This window comes from Cygnus atratus, chromosome 25, assembly GCF_013377495.2.
Source record: "Cygnus atratus isolate AKBS03 ecotype Queensland, Australia chromosome 25, CAtr_DNAZoo_HiC_assembly, whole genome shotgun sequence".
Taxonomy (NCBI): Eukaryota; Metazoa; Chordata; class Aves; order Anseriformes; family Anatidae; genus Cygnus; species Cygnus atratus.
This window is the reverse complement of record NC_066386.1, coordinates 573348-591811: the sequence shown is the minus strand read 5'-3', so window position 1 is coordinate 591811 and position 18464 is coordinate 573348. Positions and strand designations below refer to the sequence as shown.

At 75.7% G+C, this 18464-nt stretch overlaps 2 protein-coding genes across 5 annotated transcripts; both read left to right on the top strand.

Annotated features, from left to right (window-relative positions):
* Positions 1-5608: 5608 nt before the first annotated feature.
* Positions 5609-14053, top strand: SP2 (Sp2 transcription factor). Of its 2 annotated transcripts, none has more exons than XM_035569891.2 (7): positions 5609-5701; positions 8721-8796; positions 9456-10409; positions 10924-11218; positions 13097-13271; positions 13353-13546; positions 13881-14053. In XM_035569891.2, exons 2-7 carry the CDS (start codon positions 8734-8736, stop codon positions 13979-13981), a joined length of 1782 nt encoding a protein of 593 aa, XP_035425784.1. In that variant the 5' UTR covers positions 5609-5701; positions 8721-8733; the 3' UTR covers positions 13982-14053. The 2 variants fall into 2 exon arrangements, with proteins under 2 accessions (XP_035425784.1, XP_035425783.1); XM_035569890.2 differs by lacking the exon at positions 5609-5701 and adding an exon at positions 6242-6361.
* A 759-nt stretch (positions 14054-14812) lies between these two features.
* PNPO (pyridoxamine 5'-phosphate oxidase) lies at positions 14813-17337 on the top strand. Of its 3 annotated transcripts, XM_035569893.2 has the most exons (7): positions 14813-14928; positions 15424-15548; positions 15624-15723; positions 15843-15896; positions 16165-16293; positions 16418-16488; positions 16575-17337. In XM_035569893.2, the coding sequence occupies exons 1-7, from the start codon at positions 14884-14886 to the stop codon at positions 16738-16740; spliced, it is 690 nt and encodes a 229-aa protein (XP_035425786.1). In that variant the 5' UTR covers positions 14813-14883; the 3' UTR covers positions 16741-17337. The 3 variants fall into 3 exon arrangements, with proteins under 3 accessions (XP_035425786.1, XP_035425787.1, XP_035425785.1); XM_035569894.2 differs by lacking the exon at positions 15843-15896; XM_035569892.2 differs by having other exon boundaries at positions 16165-16488.
* The last annotated feature ends 1127 nt before the right edge of the window (positions 17338-18464 follow it).

Here is an 18464-nt window from a genome sequence, read left to right as displayed (position 1 = left end):
GGCGGCCGAGCCCCCCCGACCCAGATGGATCGGGGCAGCCCAAAGGGCCCAGGAGTTCCGGGCTGAGCCCGACCCCGCTCAGCTGCGGGGGTCCAACCCTCCTGGCCCATCTCCGCCCCCTGCCCCTGGGGAGCCCAGGCCGCGGGGGCCGCCAGGAGCCCCAGGAGCTGCCAGGCCCCACGCAGGAGCCATTCGATCACTCGGCCGTCGTGGCCCCCTTCCTGCACCCAAAGCGCCCGGCCGGAGCGGGGCTGGCTGCGGGGGGGCTGCGGCGGCCGCGGGGGAGCCCCCCCTGCCGCGGGGCCCTGGGCGGGGGCGTCCCCGGGTGCCGGCGCCCCGCTGGAGCCAGGACCCCGGCCGCAGCCCCGCGAGCCCGGCTGGCCGAGCCCGGCGCGTGGGAGCCCGCAGCTCCCCGGCGCTTGCCAAGCACCCGGCCGGGCGGCGGGCGCGGGAACTCCTTCGCCCTGGGGGAAACTCTCCCGGTTTTCATCATCACGTGGGTCCCGGCGAGCGCGCAGGGCTAGGACGGCTCCGCCGCCGCCGAAACGCGGCTGCGGGTGGGGTGGAGCGCGGCCCCCGGCTCTGCCGCTCCGGGCCCGGGGGACCCTGGTGTGGGGGGGCCGGGGGCAGCAGGGCGAGCCGCTGGGGGCTGCCCAGAGCCACGCAGCCACAACCACGCGCAGTCTGCGCCGGCGCTCACGCGCTCCGTGGGGCACGGGGGGGGACACAGCCGGACCCCAGCCGCAGGTCCCACCGCCGTCTGGGGTGTCCCCGGTGCCCGGCTGGGCCGCCTTGAGCAGGCAGGAGGGCTGCGGTGCCCCCTGCGATGCGGGGCTCCCCCCGCACCCCGGGGAAACCCTGGCCCTGTGCCGGGGGAGAGCGGGCACCGTGACCCCGGGTTGTCCCTGCTGCGACGGGGACGGGGATGCTGCGGCCCCCGGGTGCCCGGCACCTTTGGAGCCGGGGGCGGCGGCGCAGAGCTCCCCACGGCCTGGCCGGCCGCCCCGTGGGGACCCGGCAGCTCCGCGGGGCCGGGAGCGGGGACACCTGCGAGGTGCTGGGAGGAGCGGGGACCCCGCGGAGCTGAGGGTGGCGCGCCTGTCCCCACGTTCCGTGTAGGAACTGTGCCCTTCCCCACGCTCCGTGCACGTGGCGGGGATGTGGCGCATCTCCTCATCGGGGGCTCGTCCCAGGCTCCCCAGTGCTGTGAGACCGGGGGAGCAGGGGGCAGATGGGTCCTGGCAGGGGGTGCCGGCTGCTCTGGCTCCTCTCCCACCACCCCCAGGGGGATGGCCGCTGGTGCAGCCCCTCGCCCCGCCGGCCCCCTCGGCCCCCTCCTGTCGCAGGACACTGTGGGACAGCAGGACACGGCCCTGAGCCTGCAGTGGGACGGGGACCGTGGCGTGGTGTGATCCTCCTGCGGTGACACGGGGCCGTGGGGCTGTGGGGACCGGGGGTGTTGGGGTGGGCAGGGGGCTTGGGGGCAGGAGGCTCCTGGGGCAACCTTGAGCAGCGCTGGGGCCCCTGCTGGGACCACCCGTGGGGGGAATGGTGCCCATGCAGGAGGGTGGCGGGGGGGCATCTCCTCACCATGGAGCGTCTGAAACCCCGAGCCGTGCCTTGAAATTACAGCTAATTACAGAGCCCATTTGCATAAATTACAAGGCGAGAGGCGAATGCCTCAAATCTCTCCGTGTGCTGGGGCAGCAGGAGCCAATCTGGCACCCCCAGAGGGGACCCAAGGGCCCCGGGGGGAGCAGCAGGGGTCGGTGTCCCCAAAACGGCATCCAGGCCCCCGGTGTGCGGCTGGGCAGGAGGCAGCCGAGCCCCCGCACCCCAGTCCTCGGCCCCCGCCACTCCCCAGAGCCCGGCCCCGCTGCCGGGGGGGCTGGGGCCGGCACGGGGGCACCGGCAGGGCCGGGAGGTGGGACAGAGCCTCCAGCACAGGGGCTGGGGACAGCCCTGTCCCCAGCTGGAAGCGGGGCCATGGACGGATGGGGGAATGGTGGAGGAGGAGAGATGTCCCCCCCAGCCCCAGGAGGGAGCTGGGCGGCTGGAGGGCCGGGGGAGGGGGGGGGACACACTCCTGGCCCCCGGGCAGGGCACTTCCAGCAGCGCCCGGCGCTGGGACTGAGCAATTTCCCCCGCTGCCATAAAACAACCCGGTGTCTGTGCGGGGCGCGGGGCTGGCTGGGTGCGGGGCACGTGCGGGGGCTCACGCGGGGGGGTGTGGGGTGTGGGGGTGTGCACACATCTGCACGGTGATGCCAGGTGTGTGTGTGCGTGCACCCACCGTGTGCCTGCACCCAGTCACGCACACGGGTGCTGAGCTCGGCGGGGGCCGGGTGCCCGCGGGCGGGTGCTGGGGGGGCCGCAGCCGGTGCCACGGGGCGATGGCAACCGGTCCTGCCCCGGCTCGGCCCGCGGGGCTGCGCCGTCTGGGTCAGCGCGGCCCGGGGGGAGCCCCCGGGGGGGCCGCGGGGCCTCAGACGGGGAGAGCCGAGGCGCCCGGATCCGCCCCCCGCGGGCGCCCTGGCAGCGAGCCCCGAGCTCGGGAGGGGGCTGCCCCCGGCCCCGCGCCCAGACGGCCCCGGGGGGCCCCGAGCCTGCTGGGGCTGGCCCCGCTCCAGCTGCGGCACGGGGCCGGTGGCACGCGGGGCTGGGAGCGGGGCGGCACCGGGTGCCGCAGCCCCGCGGGTTGGTCACGGCCCCCCGCACCCGCGGGTGGGCAAACCGGGCGCGCAGTGACCAGCGGGGGCCCGGCGGGGGGACGGGTGCCCGAGCCCCGCGGGACCCCCGGCACCCGCAGGACGGGGGCCCGAAGCCGTCCCTGTCCCCGTGCCTGGCGCGGCACCGGGGGCGCAGCACCGGGGGCGCAGCACCGAGGGCACGGCCCGGCGCAGCCCCCGCCGCCGGAGCCCCCCGAGGGGCGCGGGCGGACCCGGTCCTGCCCCCCGGCCCCCCGCAGCCCCGGCCCCCGCCCCGAGGACGCCCGGGGCCGGCGGGAGGCCGCGCTGCCGGCCGGCGGAGCTATCTGCGGGATTATCGCGACGCCCTCCCCTGCCCGCGGCCGTGCCCGGTCGCGGCGCGCCCCGGGGCGGCGTTTCTCACCCGGGCGGGAACTGTCGGGACTCGAGCTCCGCAGCGCGACGGCCTCCCCTGCCCTGCCGAGGGAGCTGACAGCTCGGCGCGATTCAAACGCGGGCTTTAATTACCCCTCTGTAATCTCCCTGCCTATCGGCACCCGCCCGGCCCGGCCGGCGGCACCGTGCGCGGAAGGTCCCGGCACGGCGGCGGGGAGCTCCCGGCCCCGCGCCCGGGCTCGGGACACGCGGACGCGATGGGGACGGGGGCGTGCGGCTGTACCGGGGACGCGTGGCCGCGATGGGGACGGGGACGCGAGGCCGGGCGCCACCCGGCCGTGCCGTCGCCGCCTCCTCCCGGTGCCCGGAGCCCCCCAGGCTGGCAGCGGGGCCGGGGGAGGCCCGGGGGAGGCCGGGCCGGGCCGCGCAGGAACAGGTTCGGCTCCCGCCGGGGATCAAAGGCGCGGAGGCAGCGCGGGGCTGACGTCAGGGCCCCCGGGCAGCGGTGACGGCACCGTCCCCGTCCCCACGCCGGCCCCGCCACCCCCGGCAGGGGCTCTGCAAACCGCCTGCTAATTCTCCGAAGAAATCATTAAGAACAGTTAATGATCTCGGCAGAGATGGGCTGCCGGGCTGCGGAGGTGCCCTCATTGCCTTAATTGCGTGTGGGCTCTGAGCAGCCGCCAGCAGCCCCGGGCTCGGGGACGGCCGGGGAGGGCAGGGACGGGACCCGTGGGGACGGGGACCTGCGGGGACGGGCCCGCGTCACGGCTCCGGGCCCCGCAGGGCTCCTGGTGCAGCCTGGCTGGGGCCCTGCTGCGCGGATCTGGGTCCCCGTGTCCCCGTGTCCCCTTCCCAGCCTTGCTGGGACAACCTGCGTGGCCCTGTCCCCACCTCGCTGCCCGGCCCCTGTCCCCACGTCCCCACGCGCAACAGAGCCGGGCACACGCATTAGGGACAGGGACGTGGGATGAGGCTGTCCCGGGGCTGGCGAAGGGCTGGGGGTGCCCCTTGGCGCCCCCCTGTTTGCCAGGCCCCATTTCCAGGGAACCCCCTCCCTCTGCCAAGCAAAAAGCACGAAAATTTGGTATTTTGCAACAAAACGCGAGGCAGGGAGGGGACAAGAAACACCCAGCGCCTTGGGGCTGCTGCAGCAGCGGCGCTCCCCCGCTCCCCACGTCCCCGCACCGAGGCCTCCCCAGGCCCCGCTCCCAGCTCCGGGGCCGTGGGCACGGGGGGCTCAGCCCCGGGGCTCGGCGCCCTCAGCGGCAGCGGGGACGGCCCCGTCCCGGGCAGGGCGAGCCGTGCCTGCGCTCGCGTCCGCGCCGGGCTCGCAGCCGAGAGCCGGCGTCGCCGCACGCCCGGGGAAACTGAGGCAGGGAGCGGCAGGCCGGGGCCTGCCCGGGCGGGAGCACCCCGAGCGCCGGGAGCACCGTGTGGGCGGCGGGGGCAGGCGGCGGGGGCGGCGGGGGCGGCTGCCCTTGGGCCCCCCGCCAGCCCCGGGGCCGGTGCCGAGCGGGGCCGTGCCGGGGGACGGCAGCGGTGCCCCCCCGGCCCCAGGCCGCTGGCCGGGCGTGGGCCACGAACGAGGCACGGGCTGAGCAGCACGTCCCGTGCCCACCGCCCCCGGCACGGCGTGGGGGGCAGCCCCGGGCACGGGACCCCCGTACAGGGCCGGGGGGGGGCGGTGAGAACCGGGGGGAACCGGGCGGGCGGCGGCGCCGGTGCTCGGCGGCAGCCCGGGGGGCGGCGCTGGCCGCACAGAGCAGGCCCCGGGGCCGCAGACACCGCGCGGCAAAGCGCCGGGCAATTACCCGGCTCCAGCGGGACCGGGAGCGGCCGGGCCCGGGGCGGGGGCGCGGCGGGGCGGGGCGGGGCCGGCCGGGAGCCGCCGGGACCCCGGGGCCGGCTGCGGGGACCCCGGGGGGCGGCGGGGACGGGGTCGGGGGGCCCGCGGGGGGGCTTCGGGGTTCGGGGGCGGCACCCCCAGGCCGGGCAGGCCCCGCAAGGCCCCGTCAGGCCCCGGCCGCGCCCCCTCGGCCCCCGCCGCCGCCATCCCCGCGCGTCACGTGCCCCCCACCGCCCCCTGCCCCGGGCGCGCAGCCAATCCCAGGCGGCGCGGGACCGCCCCGCTTTCTCCATTGGCTTCCCCGCCTGTCAGTCATGCCGGGCTTCGACCAATCGGAGGGTGCTGCCATGCGGCTCCCGCCCCCGAGGAAGCCCGCCTCCCCGCCTCGGAAGCTTGGCAGTCAGTCCGCGGACCGGGACGTGCTGCGCTCGCTCTCATTGAGCGGCAGAGCCGTCAATCAAAGCTCCGCCCTCCCATTGGGTCTTCTCTTCCGTCCGTCACATCGGGAGCCCGCGCCCATTGGCGGAGCCGTCCCTCCATCACCGCGCCCCATTGCTCGGCGGAGCCGCCCGTCAAGCGGCCGGGCGCGGCGGATTGGCCGCCGATCGAGCCCCTCGCCGCCGGTTGGCCGGAGCGCCGGAGAGCCGGGCGGGGATTGGGCCGGAGGCCGCCGAGGGGGCGGGGCGCGCAGGGCGGTGCCCGGACGGCCCCGCAGGAGGAAGATGGCGCCGTGAGGGGGTCGCAGCCGCCGCCGCCGCCGCCCCGGCCGGTCTGTGCGGGCCCGCGGCGGGGGCGGGGGCGCCGGGGCGGGGGGGGAGGCGGGAGGGGCGGCGGCGGCGGCGGGGCCGGGCCCGGAAGAGGCGTGAGGCCCCCGCGGCCCGCCCCGCCCCGCCCTCCCCGCGCCGGGCGGGCGGGCGGCGCTTCCGGGGCCCGGCGGGGCGGGGGCGGGGGCGGGCCCGGGGCTCGTCCCGCCTCCCCGGGGAGCGCGGCGGGAACGGGCCGGGGCGGCGGGGCCGGGGCGGGCCGCGGGGGGCGGGGCCGGGGCGGGGCCGGGGGTTCGGCGCCGCCCCCCCCGCCCAGAGCCCCCCGGTCCCGGTCCCGGTCCCGGTCCCGGTCCCGGGCAGGCGGCGGGGCCGTGCCCGCTGCGCCCCCCCCCGGGGGCGGCCCCGGCCGTGCCCCCCCGGGGGCAGCTCCGGCTGCTCGCCCCGGGAGGAGCGGCCCCGCGCTACGCGGCACCGGGCCGGGGGGCGCGGCGGGAACGGTGCCGGGGCCCCGCTGCCCCTCGGGTGCGCGGCCGCCTCCGCGCGGCCCTCGGGAGCCCGGGCAGGGCGTTGTGGGGACGGGCCGCCTGCCCCGAGGGCTGGGGGCTGTGCAGCGCCGCACGGCGCTCCCTCTGCCGGGGCGGGGCCGTCGGGGGAGCTCGTCGCAGGTAACGGGGCTGCGGGGGTCAGGGTCAGGGTCAGGCTGCGGGGGTCAGGGTCAGGGTCAGGCTGCGGGGGTCAGGGTCAGGCTGCGGGGGTCAGGGTCAGGGTCAGGCTGCAGGGGTCAGGGTCAGGGTCAGGCTGCGGGGGTCAGGGTCAGGCTGCGGGGGTCAGGGTCAGGGTCAGGCTGCGGGGGTCAGGGTCAGGCTGCGGGGGTCAGGGTCAGGGTCAGGCTGCGGGGGTCAGGGTCAGGGTCAGGCCGCGGGGGTCAGGGTCAGGGTCAGGCTGTGGGGGTCAGGGTCAGGGTCAGGCTGCGGGGGTCAGGGTCAGGCTGCGGGGGTCAGGGTCAGGGTCAGGCTGCCCGCCTGCTCTCTGGAGCGGACGCAACTTCCCCCGGGGAGCCGCGGGGCTGCGCGCGGGTGCCCCTGGGGCTGCAGCTCTGCCCGCCCACCTTCCCCTCCCTGGCCCTGACCGGGGTGCAGGGAAAGCGCCTCTCCCCCTCCCCTCCCCCTCCTCTCCTCTCCCCCTCCTCTCCCCCCTGTATCTCCCGTGGAATATCGCAGATAACGGCACGGTGTCCGAGGTAAATAAACTCCTGTGCGAAGCGAGGGAGCTGCCTCCGAGCAAACCTCCCGGCCGTGCGGCTGGGAGCGCTGCAGCTGCCGCTCTGCTCCCTCGCTGCCCGGGGGTCCCACGGCCGCACGGTCGGGAAGTTTCCTCCTGCGGCTCCACCGCTGGAGTCCTGGGGGCTCCTTCCACGTGCCCCGAGCTCCCGGCAGGCTCCGGGAGCCCCTCACGGTGCCATCGGGGTGTGCGGGCAGGCGGCCGGTACGCGAGGCCGTTCCCGGGGGGCGAAGGGCAGGGGGAGAGGCCGAGGCACAGAACTGCACTTGGGACAGGCGGAGGAAGGAGGAAGGTGGCTAGGAGAAAGGGAATGTTACGAATCGCTGCTCCCTTCACCGCCTCGAGGGAAGTCCTGGCGCCGGAAGGCGGCTGCCACGGGGGCGAGCTGGGCCCGAGCCGCTCGGCGCATCCTCCGCGGGGCACGGAGCAGTGCGCGCCCGCAGCCAGCGGCGGTTTGCGGTGTGTTTGGTGAGAGGGGCCCGGCTGGGCTCAGGGACAGGGAAGCCGCGAGCTTTGGTGCCCGCCTGGCAGCACCGTGCCGCGAGGGCCACGTTACGCCCCCGGGACGGGACGGGACGGGCGCTGTCCCGGCTGGGTCGGACACAAGTCGTGCAAGGGAGGAACGCGCGGGGCTCACGCTGCGGCGACACCGGGCTTCTCCCGGCCCGGCCCGGGTTTGTTTGTGCGGCTGCTGGCATCCCTCTGATGTCTCCGGCCAGCTCAGCGCCGCTGCCCTTTGTAGTCAGCGCTGCTAATCCTCGGCGCTGCCCTAATTCTGCTGCGGGAGGGCGCAGCCCTTGAGCTCGGGCAGCCGTACGAGCAGGCTGCGGGGAAGGGGAGCGTCCCCCGGCGCAGGGCAGCGTGACGGACCGGGCTCGGCCGGTCCCTGCTGCGAGGCAGAGCCCCGGGGCTGTGCTTGCACTGCAGCCCTGGGTTCAGCGCTGCCTCGCGCTGGGAGCCCCGTGGGGCCTCGCACCTCCCCCGTGCCTGCGTGCCCCCGTCCCCGCCCGCCTTCAGCCTTCGCGGCTCCGGGCTCCCCCGCTGCGGTTTCGCAGCTCCCCGAGCTCGTTGCCCCGGCACGCGGCTCCGAGCCAGGCGCTGCCGGCCCCGCGGCCCCGGCTGCTGCTCCCGGCCCCTGCCCCTGCCCCTGCCCCTGCCCCTGCCTCGCCGCTGGCTGCCCTCGGCCTCCCCGGGCCCCGCTGGCGGCTCTGCTGCTCCCCCACACGACCTTTTAATTACGTAACGACTCGGCAACGTTCAGCACCAACAGCATACCGAAATAATTGAAACGATGTTTTTCCAGCCTGGAAAAACGCCAGCCCGCACCAAAACGCTGTCCTCGGAGGTTCCCCGAGCTGGAAAAACGAGTGGCAGGGGGATGGCGCGGGCCGGGCGCCGGGAGGCCGCCCCGGGGGGGGCTCTGCGGGGCAGCGGTGCTCCCCGGCAGCCCAGGGCCGTGCGGGGACGGGAGCAAACGCGCCGGGGCCTCGGCCCGGTGCCCGGTGCGCCGTGGTCGGCCGTTCGCTGCGGCCACCATTTGCCTTCGGTGGCCGGCGAAGGCCGAAGGCAGGCACGGGGGAAGGGGGCGACGCGGTGAGGGTTCTCCAGCCCCGGCTGGGGGCAGGCTTGGGGGGTTTGGGCAATGCTGGGGGAGCCCCTCGGGCGTCGGGGCCTGGGTTGGGCGCTCCGAGGAGCCGCGGTGTCGCTGCTGGCCTCACTCCCCACCTCTGCTTCCTCCCGCAGACCGAGCGACAGCATGGCTGCGACTGCCGCCGTCAGCCCCAGCGAGTACCTGCAGCCGGCCGCCTCCTCCGCCCAGGTGAGCGCGGGGGCGCCGCGGGCTCCGCGCCGTGCCCCAGGCTCGGGACCGTGCCCCAGGCTCGGGACCGCCGGCAGCGAGCCCCGGGGCGGCCCCTGCTGCCCCCAGGAGGAGGCTGCCGCAGGACAGGCTGGGGAGCCGCACTCTGGGCCCGTTCCCAGCCCAGCGCTGGCTCCTGCAGCGGCTGCGTGGTGGTGTTCCTCCTGCCCGTGGTGGTGGTCCTCCTGCCCGTGGTGGTGTTCCTCCTGCCCGTGGTGGTGGTCCTCCTGCCCGTGGTGTGCTTTCCCTAAGGACCCCTGGGGTCGCGTTAGCTGCTGCTGCCACGAGGCGGTCGGGGGATGAAAACCGGCTGAAACGCTGCAGGGGCGTGCAGGGGCGGTGTGAGCAGCAGCAGACATGCAGGGCGTGTGCGGCTTCACGGAGGATGTGAGAGCACAGACACACGATTACGAGGCAGCCGCCGTCCTGGTGGCTAAAAGTAGCACGGCTGGGGTGCGCGCAGGGCTCACATGATGCGGGTAATTAAGCCGCTCGCTTAATGAGGTGTCCCATGGGCGCGGGCTGCGTTACTTTCGGCAGCGTGTACCCTTCCCCTGGCGGACTCGCCCTCGGGTCCGTTCGGCTCCAGCCCCTCTCTGACGTGCCCGTCTCCCTCCCAGGACTCGCAGCCGTCTCCCCTCGCCCTCCTTGCAGCGACATGTAGCAAAATCGGCCCCCCTGCCGTGGAAGCCGCTGTGACTCCTCCCGCCCCTCCTCAGCCGACGCCTCGCAAACTCGTCCCCATCAAACCTGCTCCGCTCCCTCTGGGCTCTGGGAAGAACAACTTCGGGATCCTGTCATCGAAGGGGAACCTCTTCCAGCTCCAGGGCTCTCAGGTCGGCACCTCCTACGCCGGGGGGCAGCTGGTTTTCGCCATCCAGAACCCGGCCGTCATCAACAAGGGGCCCCGCGCGGCCGCAAACATCCAGTACCAGGCGGTGCCCCAGATCCAGCCCGCGGGGGCACAGGCCATCCAGGTCCAGCCCAGCCTCGCCAACCAGATCCAGATTATTCCGGGCACGAACCAGGCCATCCTGGCCCCGTCCTCGTCCTCTCACAAGCCCGTGCCCATCAAGCCGGCCCCGGCGCAGAAGGGGGGAGCGTCGCCGGTGCAGGGCGCGAGCGGCGTCGTCAAGCTGTCCGGCGGCAGCAACGTGACGCTCGCCCTGCCCGTCAACAACCTGGTGAGCGCGGCGGAGCCGGGCACGCAGGCGCAGATCGTCGCGGAGAGCCCCTCGAAGCCCGGCAAAAAGCCTCGCAAGAAAGCCGTGTCGCCCGGCCAGCCCGCCGCCCTGGCCGTGGCCGAGCAGGTGGAGACGGTGCTGATCGAGACGACGGCGGAGAACATCATCCAGGCGGGGAACAACCTGCTCATCGTGCAGAGCCCGGGCTCGGGCCAGCCGGCCGTGGTGCAGCAGGTGCAGGTGGTGCAGCCCAAGCAGGAGCCGCAGGTGGTGCAGATCCCGCAGCAGGCCCTGCGCGTGGTGCAGGCCGCCTCCGCCACGCTGCCCACCGTCCCCCAGAAGTCCTCCCAGAACTTCCAGATCCAGACGACGGACCCCGCCCCCACGCAGGTACGCCGTCCTCTGCCGCGTCCCTGCGCCCCTCGCCCAGCTTTTAAGGATCGGGGGTGCTGCGAGCCACCAGGCATCCCCGGCTTAGCGTCAGGTTCAGGCGTCGCTCACACGGACTCTGATGCCTAGGAGGGGCCGGGAGCGCAGCTGCTGCCCCGGCGGGGCTCTGCGACGCCTCTCCTGCCGTCCGCCTCCTTCTGCGGGACCTGCAGGAGCGCCGTGTCCTTGAAGGCTCTGCTGCGGCGCCGGCTCGGGCCGGTACCCGGCCTGCGCAGAGGCTCGGGAAGCGCGGGGAGGGGAGGGAGCGGGCTCACGGGCTGCGGGGCTGTGCTGCTGCCTTGGGGAACCAGGCCGCGGGGCCAGAGCAGCCCCCTGCTGCCGTGCGAAGTCAGGACTCGTCCGCAGGAGGCCCGCGGGCTTCAGGGGCTGGGGCAGCTCCTCCTGCTCGGGGCCGCGCGGGCCCAGCAGGGCGGCTCGCAGCCGGGGGGCCTCATTCCGCCTCTCCTCCCACCAGGTCTACTTCAAAACGCCGTCGGGGGAGCTGCAGACGGTGCTGCTCCAGGAAGCCCCCGCCGTGACGGTGGCCCCATCCGGCACGTCCTGCAGCAGCCCCGTGTCCCGCAGCCCGGGGGGCGGCAGCAAGAAGCCGGCCACGCGCAAGGAGCGCCCGCTGCCCAAGATCGCCCCCGCCGGCGGCGTCATCAGCTTGAGCGCGGCGCAGCTGGCGGCCGCGGCGCAGGCCATGCAGACCATCAACATCAACGGCGTGCAAGTGCAGGGCGTGCCCGTCACCATCACCAACAGCGGAGGTGGGCCGGGTGCTGCGCCGGGTGGGCGGGGGGGACAGGGGGCGCGGGCAGCTCCCGGGCGGGGGGCACAGAGAGCCCCCGGCAGCGCGCGGTGCAGCTGGGACGCGGCAGCTCCGTAAGCAGGTGCCCCGAGCCCCGCGGCCGGGCGCTGCTCGGTGCCAGGTGTCCTCAGCTGCTCTCGCTGCCCGCGCTGCGGGAGGCCGCGGGTGTTCCGCGGGGAGGCGTTTCGGCGGCTCCGCGCGGTGTTTGCGAGCCCGTCGCGGTGGCGGGGTCGGGGAGAGCAGCTGCTGCAGCCCCCGCCGGCAGTGTCAGTCCCACGGGGCTGCGGGACGTGTCCGAGCGCTGCCCAGGAGCCCCGCGAGCTGCTCGCTCCTGGGCTGCGCACAGGGAGGCTGAGCCCTGCCCGGCCCCGGGGACGAGCCGTGTGCCTCGGGGAGGGCCGGGGCCCAGCCAGGCAGGGGGCGCAGAGCACCGGGGGCTCCTCCGGGCCTGCAGCCCCCACCCCGAACAGCCCCGCCAGCCCCGGCCCTGCGGCGGGGACGCCTCCGCCCGTCTGCCGTGCTGCCTGGCGGGGGGCTGCTGCCCCGGTCTCGCGCAGACCCAGCAGGAGAGGTGCCCCCGCACACGCGGGCTCCGCCGCAAGGCGTCGCCGCTCCCTGGGAGCGAGCCCGGCCCCTCCGCTCCCCCGGGGCTGGCGCCTCCCAGCAGCCCGCAACAGCCAGGCACGGCCCCAGGCCCTCGAGCAGCCCCAGCACGCCCCGCTCCCCGCCGCCTGCCCCGAGCCGCGCATCCCCGCGGCCGCTCCGTCCTGCCCTGGCACACCGGCCCCGGCCCCGAGCCGGCGGCTGCGGGGAGCTGAGGGCAGAGGCTGCGGCTGGGGAGCGTTTATCTGCGCTGCGATCCAGAGAGACCTGCTGGCGCTCCGCGGTTTCTCCCGGCAGGACCCGGCAGCAGTCCCGGCCGGGTTTGGCACTGGGAAGCTGCCGGTTCTTGCTCAACCCAACGGTGTCAGCATAAAACGCGCTGCGGTGCGGTTCAGGGCTCCTCAGCGCGCCGCCGCCATCGCCGGCGTGGCTTTAGGGGGGGTTAATTGCTGCTTCGTGACGAGCGTGGGGAGATGGCTCGGGCAGACGCTGCTGCTGCCTGCGCCGCCGCCGCCGCGAGGCCGCGCCGCAGCCCCGGCCAGGAGGGGCCCGGTGGGACCGGCTGCCTGCGGCCCCGGGCGCGGAGCCTGGGCCTGGCTTTAGCGGGGGCGCGCTCGGCAGGGCTGCCAGGCGGCCGCCCCGGCCCTCGGGCGCCGTCCCTCCCCCTGGAGCTGGAGGCACCTTTGCTCTGCCTGCCCCCTCTCTGCAGAGCCCTTCCTTGCTCGGCCGCCGCACCCCCTGCTTCTCCTCGCCTGCTGCCCCCGAGCTTGCTGACGCTGACCCCGTCTTCTTCTTTGCAGCCCCCGCACGGCCGCCGGGTGCTGTGCGAGGCCCAGGCTGCCGCCTCCGTGAGCGCCCGAGCGTGGAGCGGCCCCTAGGGTCCGGGGTAAGTCCCGTTTTTTGGTCAATATATTGCACGTTTTTTCAAAGTTTCTTTTTCGTTTCCTCTTTGGCCGTTTCCCCACCCCGAAGGGTCAAACCAAAAACTTTGAAAAACCGCACAGTATATTCAGAAAAAAAGGGACTTACCGGCCCGCCTCGGGGCCAGCACGTGGCGGGGCCGGGGCAGTGCTGCATGCGGGGCTGGGGCGCCGGGGCCCGGGGAGCCTGCCTGGGGTCCGTCCCCTGCCGTCCCGTCCCCGCAGGGGCTCGGCGGGACCCTCGCGGAGCCGCGCTGGGCCCCTCGGGCGCGGGGGCTGGCCGGGCGGCGCCTGACTCCCGGTTCCCTCCGCAGGGCAGCAGCAGCTGACCGTGCAGAACGTCTCCGGCAACAACCTGACCATCAGCGGCCTGAGCCCCACGCAGATCCAGCTGCAGATGGAGCAGGCGCTGGCGGGAGAGGCGCAGCCGGGGGAGAAGCGGCGCCGCATGGCCTGCACCTGCCCCAACTGCAAGGACGGCGACAAGAGGTGAGGGGGGCGCGGGGCGGCCCCGGGGGGGTCCCGCGGCCGCCTCGCGCCTGACGCCCGCCCTCCCGCTCTGCCCGCCAGGCCGGGGGACCAGGGGAAGAAGAAGCACATCTGCCACATCCCCGAGTGCGGGCGGACCTTCCGCAAGACCTCGCTGCTGCGCGCCCACGTGCGCTTGCACACGGGCGAGCGCCCCTTCGTCTGCAACTGGGTCTTCTGCGGGAAGCGCTTCACACGCAGCGACGAGCTGCAGCGGCACGCGCGCACCCACACAGGTCTGCGGCCCCCCCCCCCCAGGGCAGCCCCCGGGCCGTGGCCCAGCCCCCCGCAGGCCCCGGCCTCGCGAGGGCCCCGGGTGCTGAGCCGAGGGCCGGGGTGAGCTCGGGCCCCCAGCAGCCGCTGTTGGGACGTGGCGGAGCTGCTGGGAGGGACTGCGAAGCCGGGGGCTTTCTGCCCCCGGCGACGGCGGTGACAGGGGGCTGCCGAGGGGACCTGGCGCGGGCACGTCACCGCCTCCTGGGCTCCCCGCAGCCCTGCCCGGGGCCGGGGCCGGGGCCGGGGCCGGGAGCGGGGTGTCCGCGTGCTGACCGCCGCCGCTCTGCCCCGCAGGTGACAAGCGCTTCGAGTGCGCGCAGTGCCAGAAGCGCTTCATGCGGAGCGACCACCTGACGAAGCACTACAAAACCCACCTGGTCACCAAGAACTTGTAGGGCCGGGACCCGCACCGCGGACAGCCCTCGCGGGGCCGCGGCGCGGGGCCGCCCACCGGGCGCCGTCCCGGGCCCCCGCCGCCCCCGCAGCACTCCAGGCTCCCGCCCGCCGGCCGAGGGCGGCCGCGTCCCCCCCGCACAGCCCTCGGGGACGCCCCCGGCCGCCGCCGGGCCCTGCGCGGGAGCTGCCCGCCGGGAGGGGCGCCGGGGGCCGACCCCTCGCGGACCCCCCGGGGCCCAGCACCGCGGGGAGCCCGGCGGGGGCGGGCCCGCAGCACATTCCGCCTTCGTATTTAACGTTATAAACAGCGCGAGTACGGACGAGCCGCCGCCAGGCCCCGCTTTGTGCGCGGTCGGTGCCGGGCGGGCCCCGCCCCCCCGCTCCGGTCTTCCCCCCGGCTTTCCCACGTCCGCCCCCGAGGCCTCTCCGCCCGCCCCTCCCCCCCTCTCCCGGCGCCGCCCCCCGGCCCGTTACTCCCGGGCGTGGAAGGCGGCGGCCCCGCTCTGCGCCCAACCCGGCGGCTCCCAGCCCGTTTCCGGCCGTCCCGGCCTCACGGAGCTGCTCCACACCGGCTGTGCCCCCCCCCCCCCCGCGGGCCGTACCGGGGGAGGGGGCGGGGCTGCTCCCGACGGCCCGGCCCCGGTGCCCCCCCCCCGGTGGCCCCCCCCGCCGGGGGCGCCGCGCCTTTAAGGCCCCCCTCCCGCCTTTGTTTACACCCGGGCGCCGCTTCCGGCCCTGCGCGTGCCGCCGCCTTCGATTGGTCGAGCGCCCTCCGCCGAGGCGGGGCCGTGGCGCGGCTCCCTATTGGCTGCGCGCACGTGACCGCGCCCCGGGGCGGGGCGGTGGCGGGCGCCGGAGGAGGGGGGGCGGCGCGGGGTGACCCCGCTCGGGCGGCGGCGGCATGGACCTGGGGGCCATGAGGATGGGCTACCGGGGGGCGGAGGAGGTGGGGGGCCGGGGGTTACCGGGAGGCACCGGGGGACCGCGGGGGGTTACTGGGGAATACCGGGAGGCACCGGGAGACCGGGGATAACGGGGGGGGGGGGGGCTGTGGGAGCGGGGGGTTACCGGAGGGTTACCGAGAGGTACGGGGGGGCCGGGGGCGGCGGGGCCGGGGAGGTGCCGGGGGGTTATCGGGGGGTACCGGGAGACACCGGGAGGCTGGGGGCGGCGGGGCCGGGGAGGTGCCGGGGGGTACCGGAGGCCACTGGAGGACCGCCGGGAGACCGCGGTTGGGGACAAGGGCGGGGCGGGGGTAACGGGGGGTTACCGGGAGGCACCGGGAGGCCGGGGGCGGTGGGGCCAGGGGGGTACCGGCGGGTACCGGCGGTCACCGGGGGACCGCCGGCGGGCCGGGGCTGGGCCCGGGCAGGCCCCGCGTCCACGCTCGAGGCGCTGACGGCGGCCCCGTCCCGTCCCGTCCCGTCCCGTCCCCCCCCAGGCGTTCGAGGAGCGGCAGCTGGCCGCCCGCGACCCGGTGGCGCAGTTCGGGGCCTGGCTGGCGGAGGCGCTGCGGTGCCCGGCCGTGGGCGAGGCCAACGCCATGTGCCTGGCCACCTGCAGCAGGTGAGGCCGGGGGGGCGCGGGGGGGCCCCGCCGCCGCCGCCGCCGCCCGCTCACCGCCGCCGCCTCCCGCCGCAGGGACGGGAAGCCCTCGGCCCGCATGGTGCTGCTGAAGGGCTTCGGGCAGGACGGCTTCCGCTTCTTCACCAACCGCCAGAGCCGCAAGGGCAGGGAGCTGGTGAGCGCGGGGCACCGGGGGCGGGGGGGGGCTGCGGGCCGGGCCCCCCCGGGTCACCCCCCCGCTGTTGCGGCGCTCCCGGGGGCCGCCCGCCCGCTGAGGGCTCGGCTCCGCCGCAGGACTCCAACCCCTTCGCCTCGCTCGTCTTCTACTGGGAGCCCCTCAACCGCCAGGTGCGTCCCGGCGGCGGCGGAGGGACGGGGCCACGTCCTGGGTGCGGGCTCAGCCCCTGCGGGGTGGGAAACGGGGGCTCCTGCGTCGGGGTTTGGGCTCTCCGGACGGGTCCCGGCCCCTTCTGCTTGGCTGTGGGGGACGGGCCCCGTGCGGTGAGGCGGGACGGGGGCGTGCGCGCGGTGGGGACGTGGGGAGCGACACGGGGCCTCGCCTGGGGCTGCCGGGGCCCGCGGGCAGCCCGAGCCCGCCTGAGGCTGCCCCGTGCAGGTGCGGATCGAGGGCTCGGTGAAGCGGCTGTCAGAGGAGGAGTCGGAGCAGTACTTCCACTCCCGCCCCAAGAGCAGCCAGATCGGGGCCGTCGCCAGCCGGCAGAGCACCGTCATCCCGGACAGGGAGGTGAGCGGCGCGGGGCCGGCCGGTCCCCAGCAGTGCGGGGAGCGACCAGCGGGGCCGGGGCTCCGTCAGCAGCCGGGATCCTGCCCCTGCCGCGCTCCAGCCCCGTCCCCTTCCTTCCCCGCAGTACTTGATGAAGAGGAACGCCGAGCTGGAGGAGAAGTACCGGGACGCGCCGGTGCCGAAGCCGGAGGACTGGTGAGCCGCCCGGTGCGCGTCCGGGAGCAGCCCGGGGCCGTGCCGCGCCGCGGGGCCCCCCCTCACCGCCCGCGTCTCCCCCCCAGGGGAGGCTACATCCTGCAGCCCGACGTGGTGGAGTTCTGGCAGGGCCAAACCAACCGCCTGCACGACCGCATCGTCTTCCGGCGCCTGCGGGACGGCGCGGACCCCCCCGGGCCCATGACACGGCGCGGCGAGGGCGAGTGGGTGTTCGAGCGCCTCGCCCCCTGAGGCTGCGCCTGTGCCCGGCCGCTCGCCCGATCGGCGGCGTTACCTGTGCCAAGTCTGCTGCGTGCCCCCCCCGTGTCCCCGCCGTGCCCCGGGAGCGGTGGCCTCGCTCTGCCCTGCCCGAGAAACTCGTGGTGGGCTTCGGGGTGCCCGGGAGCCCGGCCCGGCCCCAGGACCCTGCAATCCCCTCGTGTCTGCTGCAGGCAGGGGCTGGCCGGTCCCACAAACCCCCCGCTTCCCCCCGCCAGCACGTGGGGAGCAATTGCTCCTGGGGCTGCCGGTGGCTAATTAATCGTGGTAATGACTTAATTAATTATGGTAATGACTTGGGGACCGGGAAAGAGCCCTGTGAATCCCCTGCCCTCATCCTGTGCTGCTGGGACCAATCGAGCCTCGTGTTTTAGCTAGAGCCGCGCCGTTCGCTCAGTCCGTGCGATAATTTATGTAACTGTGGCTTTGTCGCCGCGGGTGGCCGTGGCCGGCTGCGTGTTGTCTCCTGCGTGCCCTGCCTCGGCGGGGCGCTGGGCCCCCGGCCTGTGCCCTGCCTGCTCCTGCGCTGCTTCCTCCCTGCTCGGGAGCAATAAATGCCGATCGAGCGGAGCCGTGCGTGGCTGTGGGTTAATCTTTACCCAGCAGAGCTCGGCTGCGCTCCCCGGCAGAGGGTGCTGCCGCCTCGGCCGGCACCGCTCCTGCTCTTGGGCCGCGTCCCAGCGAAACCGGGCGCCGATAACCTTCGCCCTCTCCAGCTCCGGGTGTTTGTGCGCCCAGGTGCTGCTCTCGGGGCAGGATCGTTCCCTGCTGAGGAGCAACGTGGGGACGCGCGGCCTTGGCCAGCGGGGCGGGAGGGTCCCCGGGGCCTTCTGCGGGGGTCCCACAGCCGGGGGTCCCCTGCGGTGGAGCGGAGCCCCCGGGGCTGCGTGCAGCCCGCCAGCCGCTCAGGGGGGAGAGCCCCCAGTGGGACGCGGCACCTCCCCTGCCCCCTCGGCAGCTCCCTGGCCCTGCCCAGCCCGGGGCTGCCCCGCGTCCCCGCAGGGCTCAGGTGTGCCGGCATCGTCATGGGTCCCGTGCCAGAGCCGGGAACCCCCTGGAGCTGGGCCAAGCCTGGCTGGGTGGCGGGGGATGGGATGGGATGGGGTGGGATGGGGTGGGATGGGGTGGGATGGGGTGGGATGCGTGGCTGCTGTGTTGCATGGTGCCTCCCCTGCCCCGGTGCCTCCTTCACCTGACTCCCTCGGTCACCGTGGTGCGGCCGTGGTGCCCAACAGCCGGGGTGGGGTGGGAGGGGACGTGGGGCCGGCAGCACCTCAAGGGGGCGACTGCACATTCCGCTACAAGGCTGGGGGCTCGGTGGGGGTCCGTTCAGCTCTGCAGGTGCCCGCCGCAGAGGGTGACCCGAGACCTCGACCTCCCCACCCCGCGTGCCCCCATGGTGCTGGGAGCCCCGGCGCCACCGTAACGGGCGTCACCCAGCCGGTGGGTGCCGGCCGCGCACCCTCCCTCTTCCCCCGTCCCTTTGGGGCAGGAACCCTCGGGTGCTGCCAGCACGGGACAAAGAGCACCTTGTGAGCGCGTGTTTGGTGAGCAAACAGCCCGGGGCGGGAGCTGCTGGGAAGCCCGGGCTGCCCTGGCAGGGGCTTTGTGCCAGGGAAGGGGTCTGGCTGCTGGCGCAGTTCGGGTTTTACGAGGGCCGGGGCCTTGTTGCAGGTGTGTGGCTGCTCCGGGGGGAG

Bases quoted from the DNA above. Each gene is read 5' to 3' on its own strand.
- SP2 (XM_035569891.2), top strand. From the start codon at position 8,734: ATGGCTGCGACTGCCGCCGTCAGCCCCAGCGAGTACCTGCAGCCGGCC. The intron at 11,219-13,096 runs GTGGGCCGGGTG...TTCCCTCCGCAG, and splicing joins CACCATCACCAACAGCGGAG to GGCAGCAGCAGCTGACCGTG. The intron at 13,272-13,352 runs GTGAGGGGGGCG...TCTGCCCGCCAG, and splicing joins TGCAAGGACGGCGACAAGAG to GCCGGGGGACCAGGGGAAGA.
- PNPO (XM_035569892.2), top strand. From the start codon at position 14,884: ATGGACCTGGGGGCCATGAGGATGGGCTACCGGGGGGCGGAGGAG. The intron at 15,549-15,623 runs GTGAGGCCGGGG...CTCCCGCCGCAG, and splicing joins TGCCTGGCCACCTGCAGCAG to GGACGGGAAGCCCTCGGCCC. The intron at 15,724-15,842 runs GTGAGCGCGGGG...GCTCCGCCGCAG, and splicing joins GCCGCAAGGGCAGGGAGCTG to GACTCCAACCCCTTCGCCTC.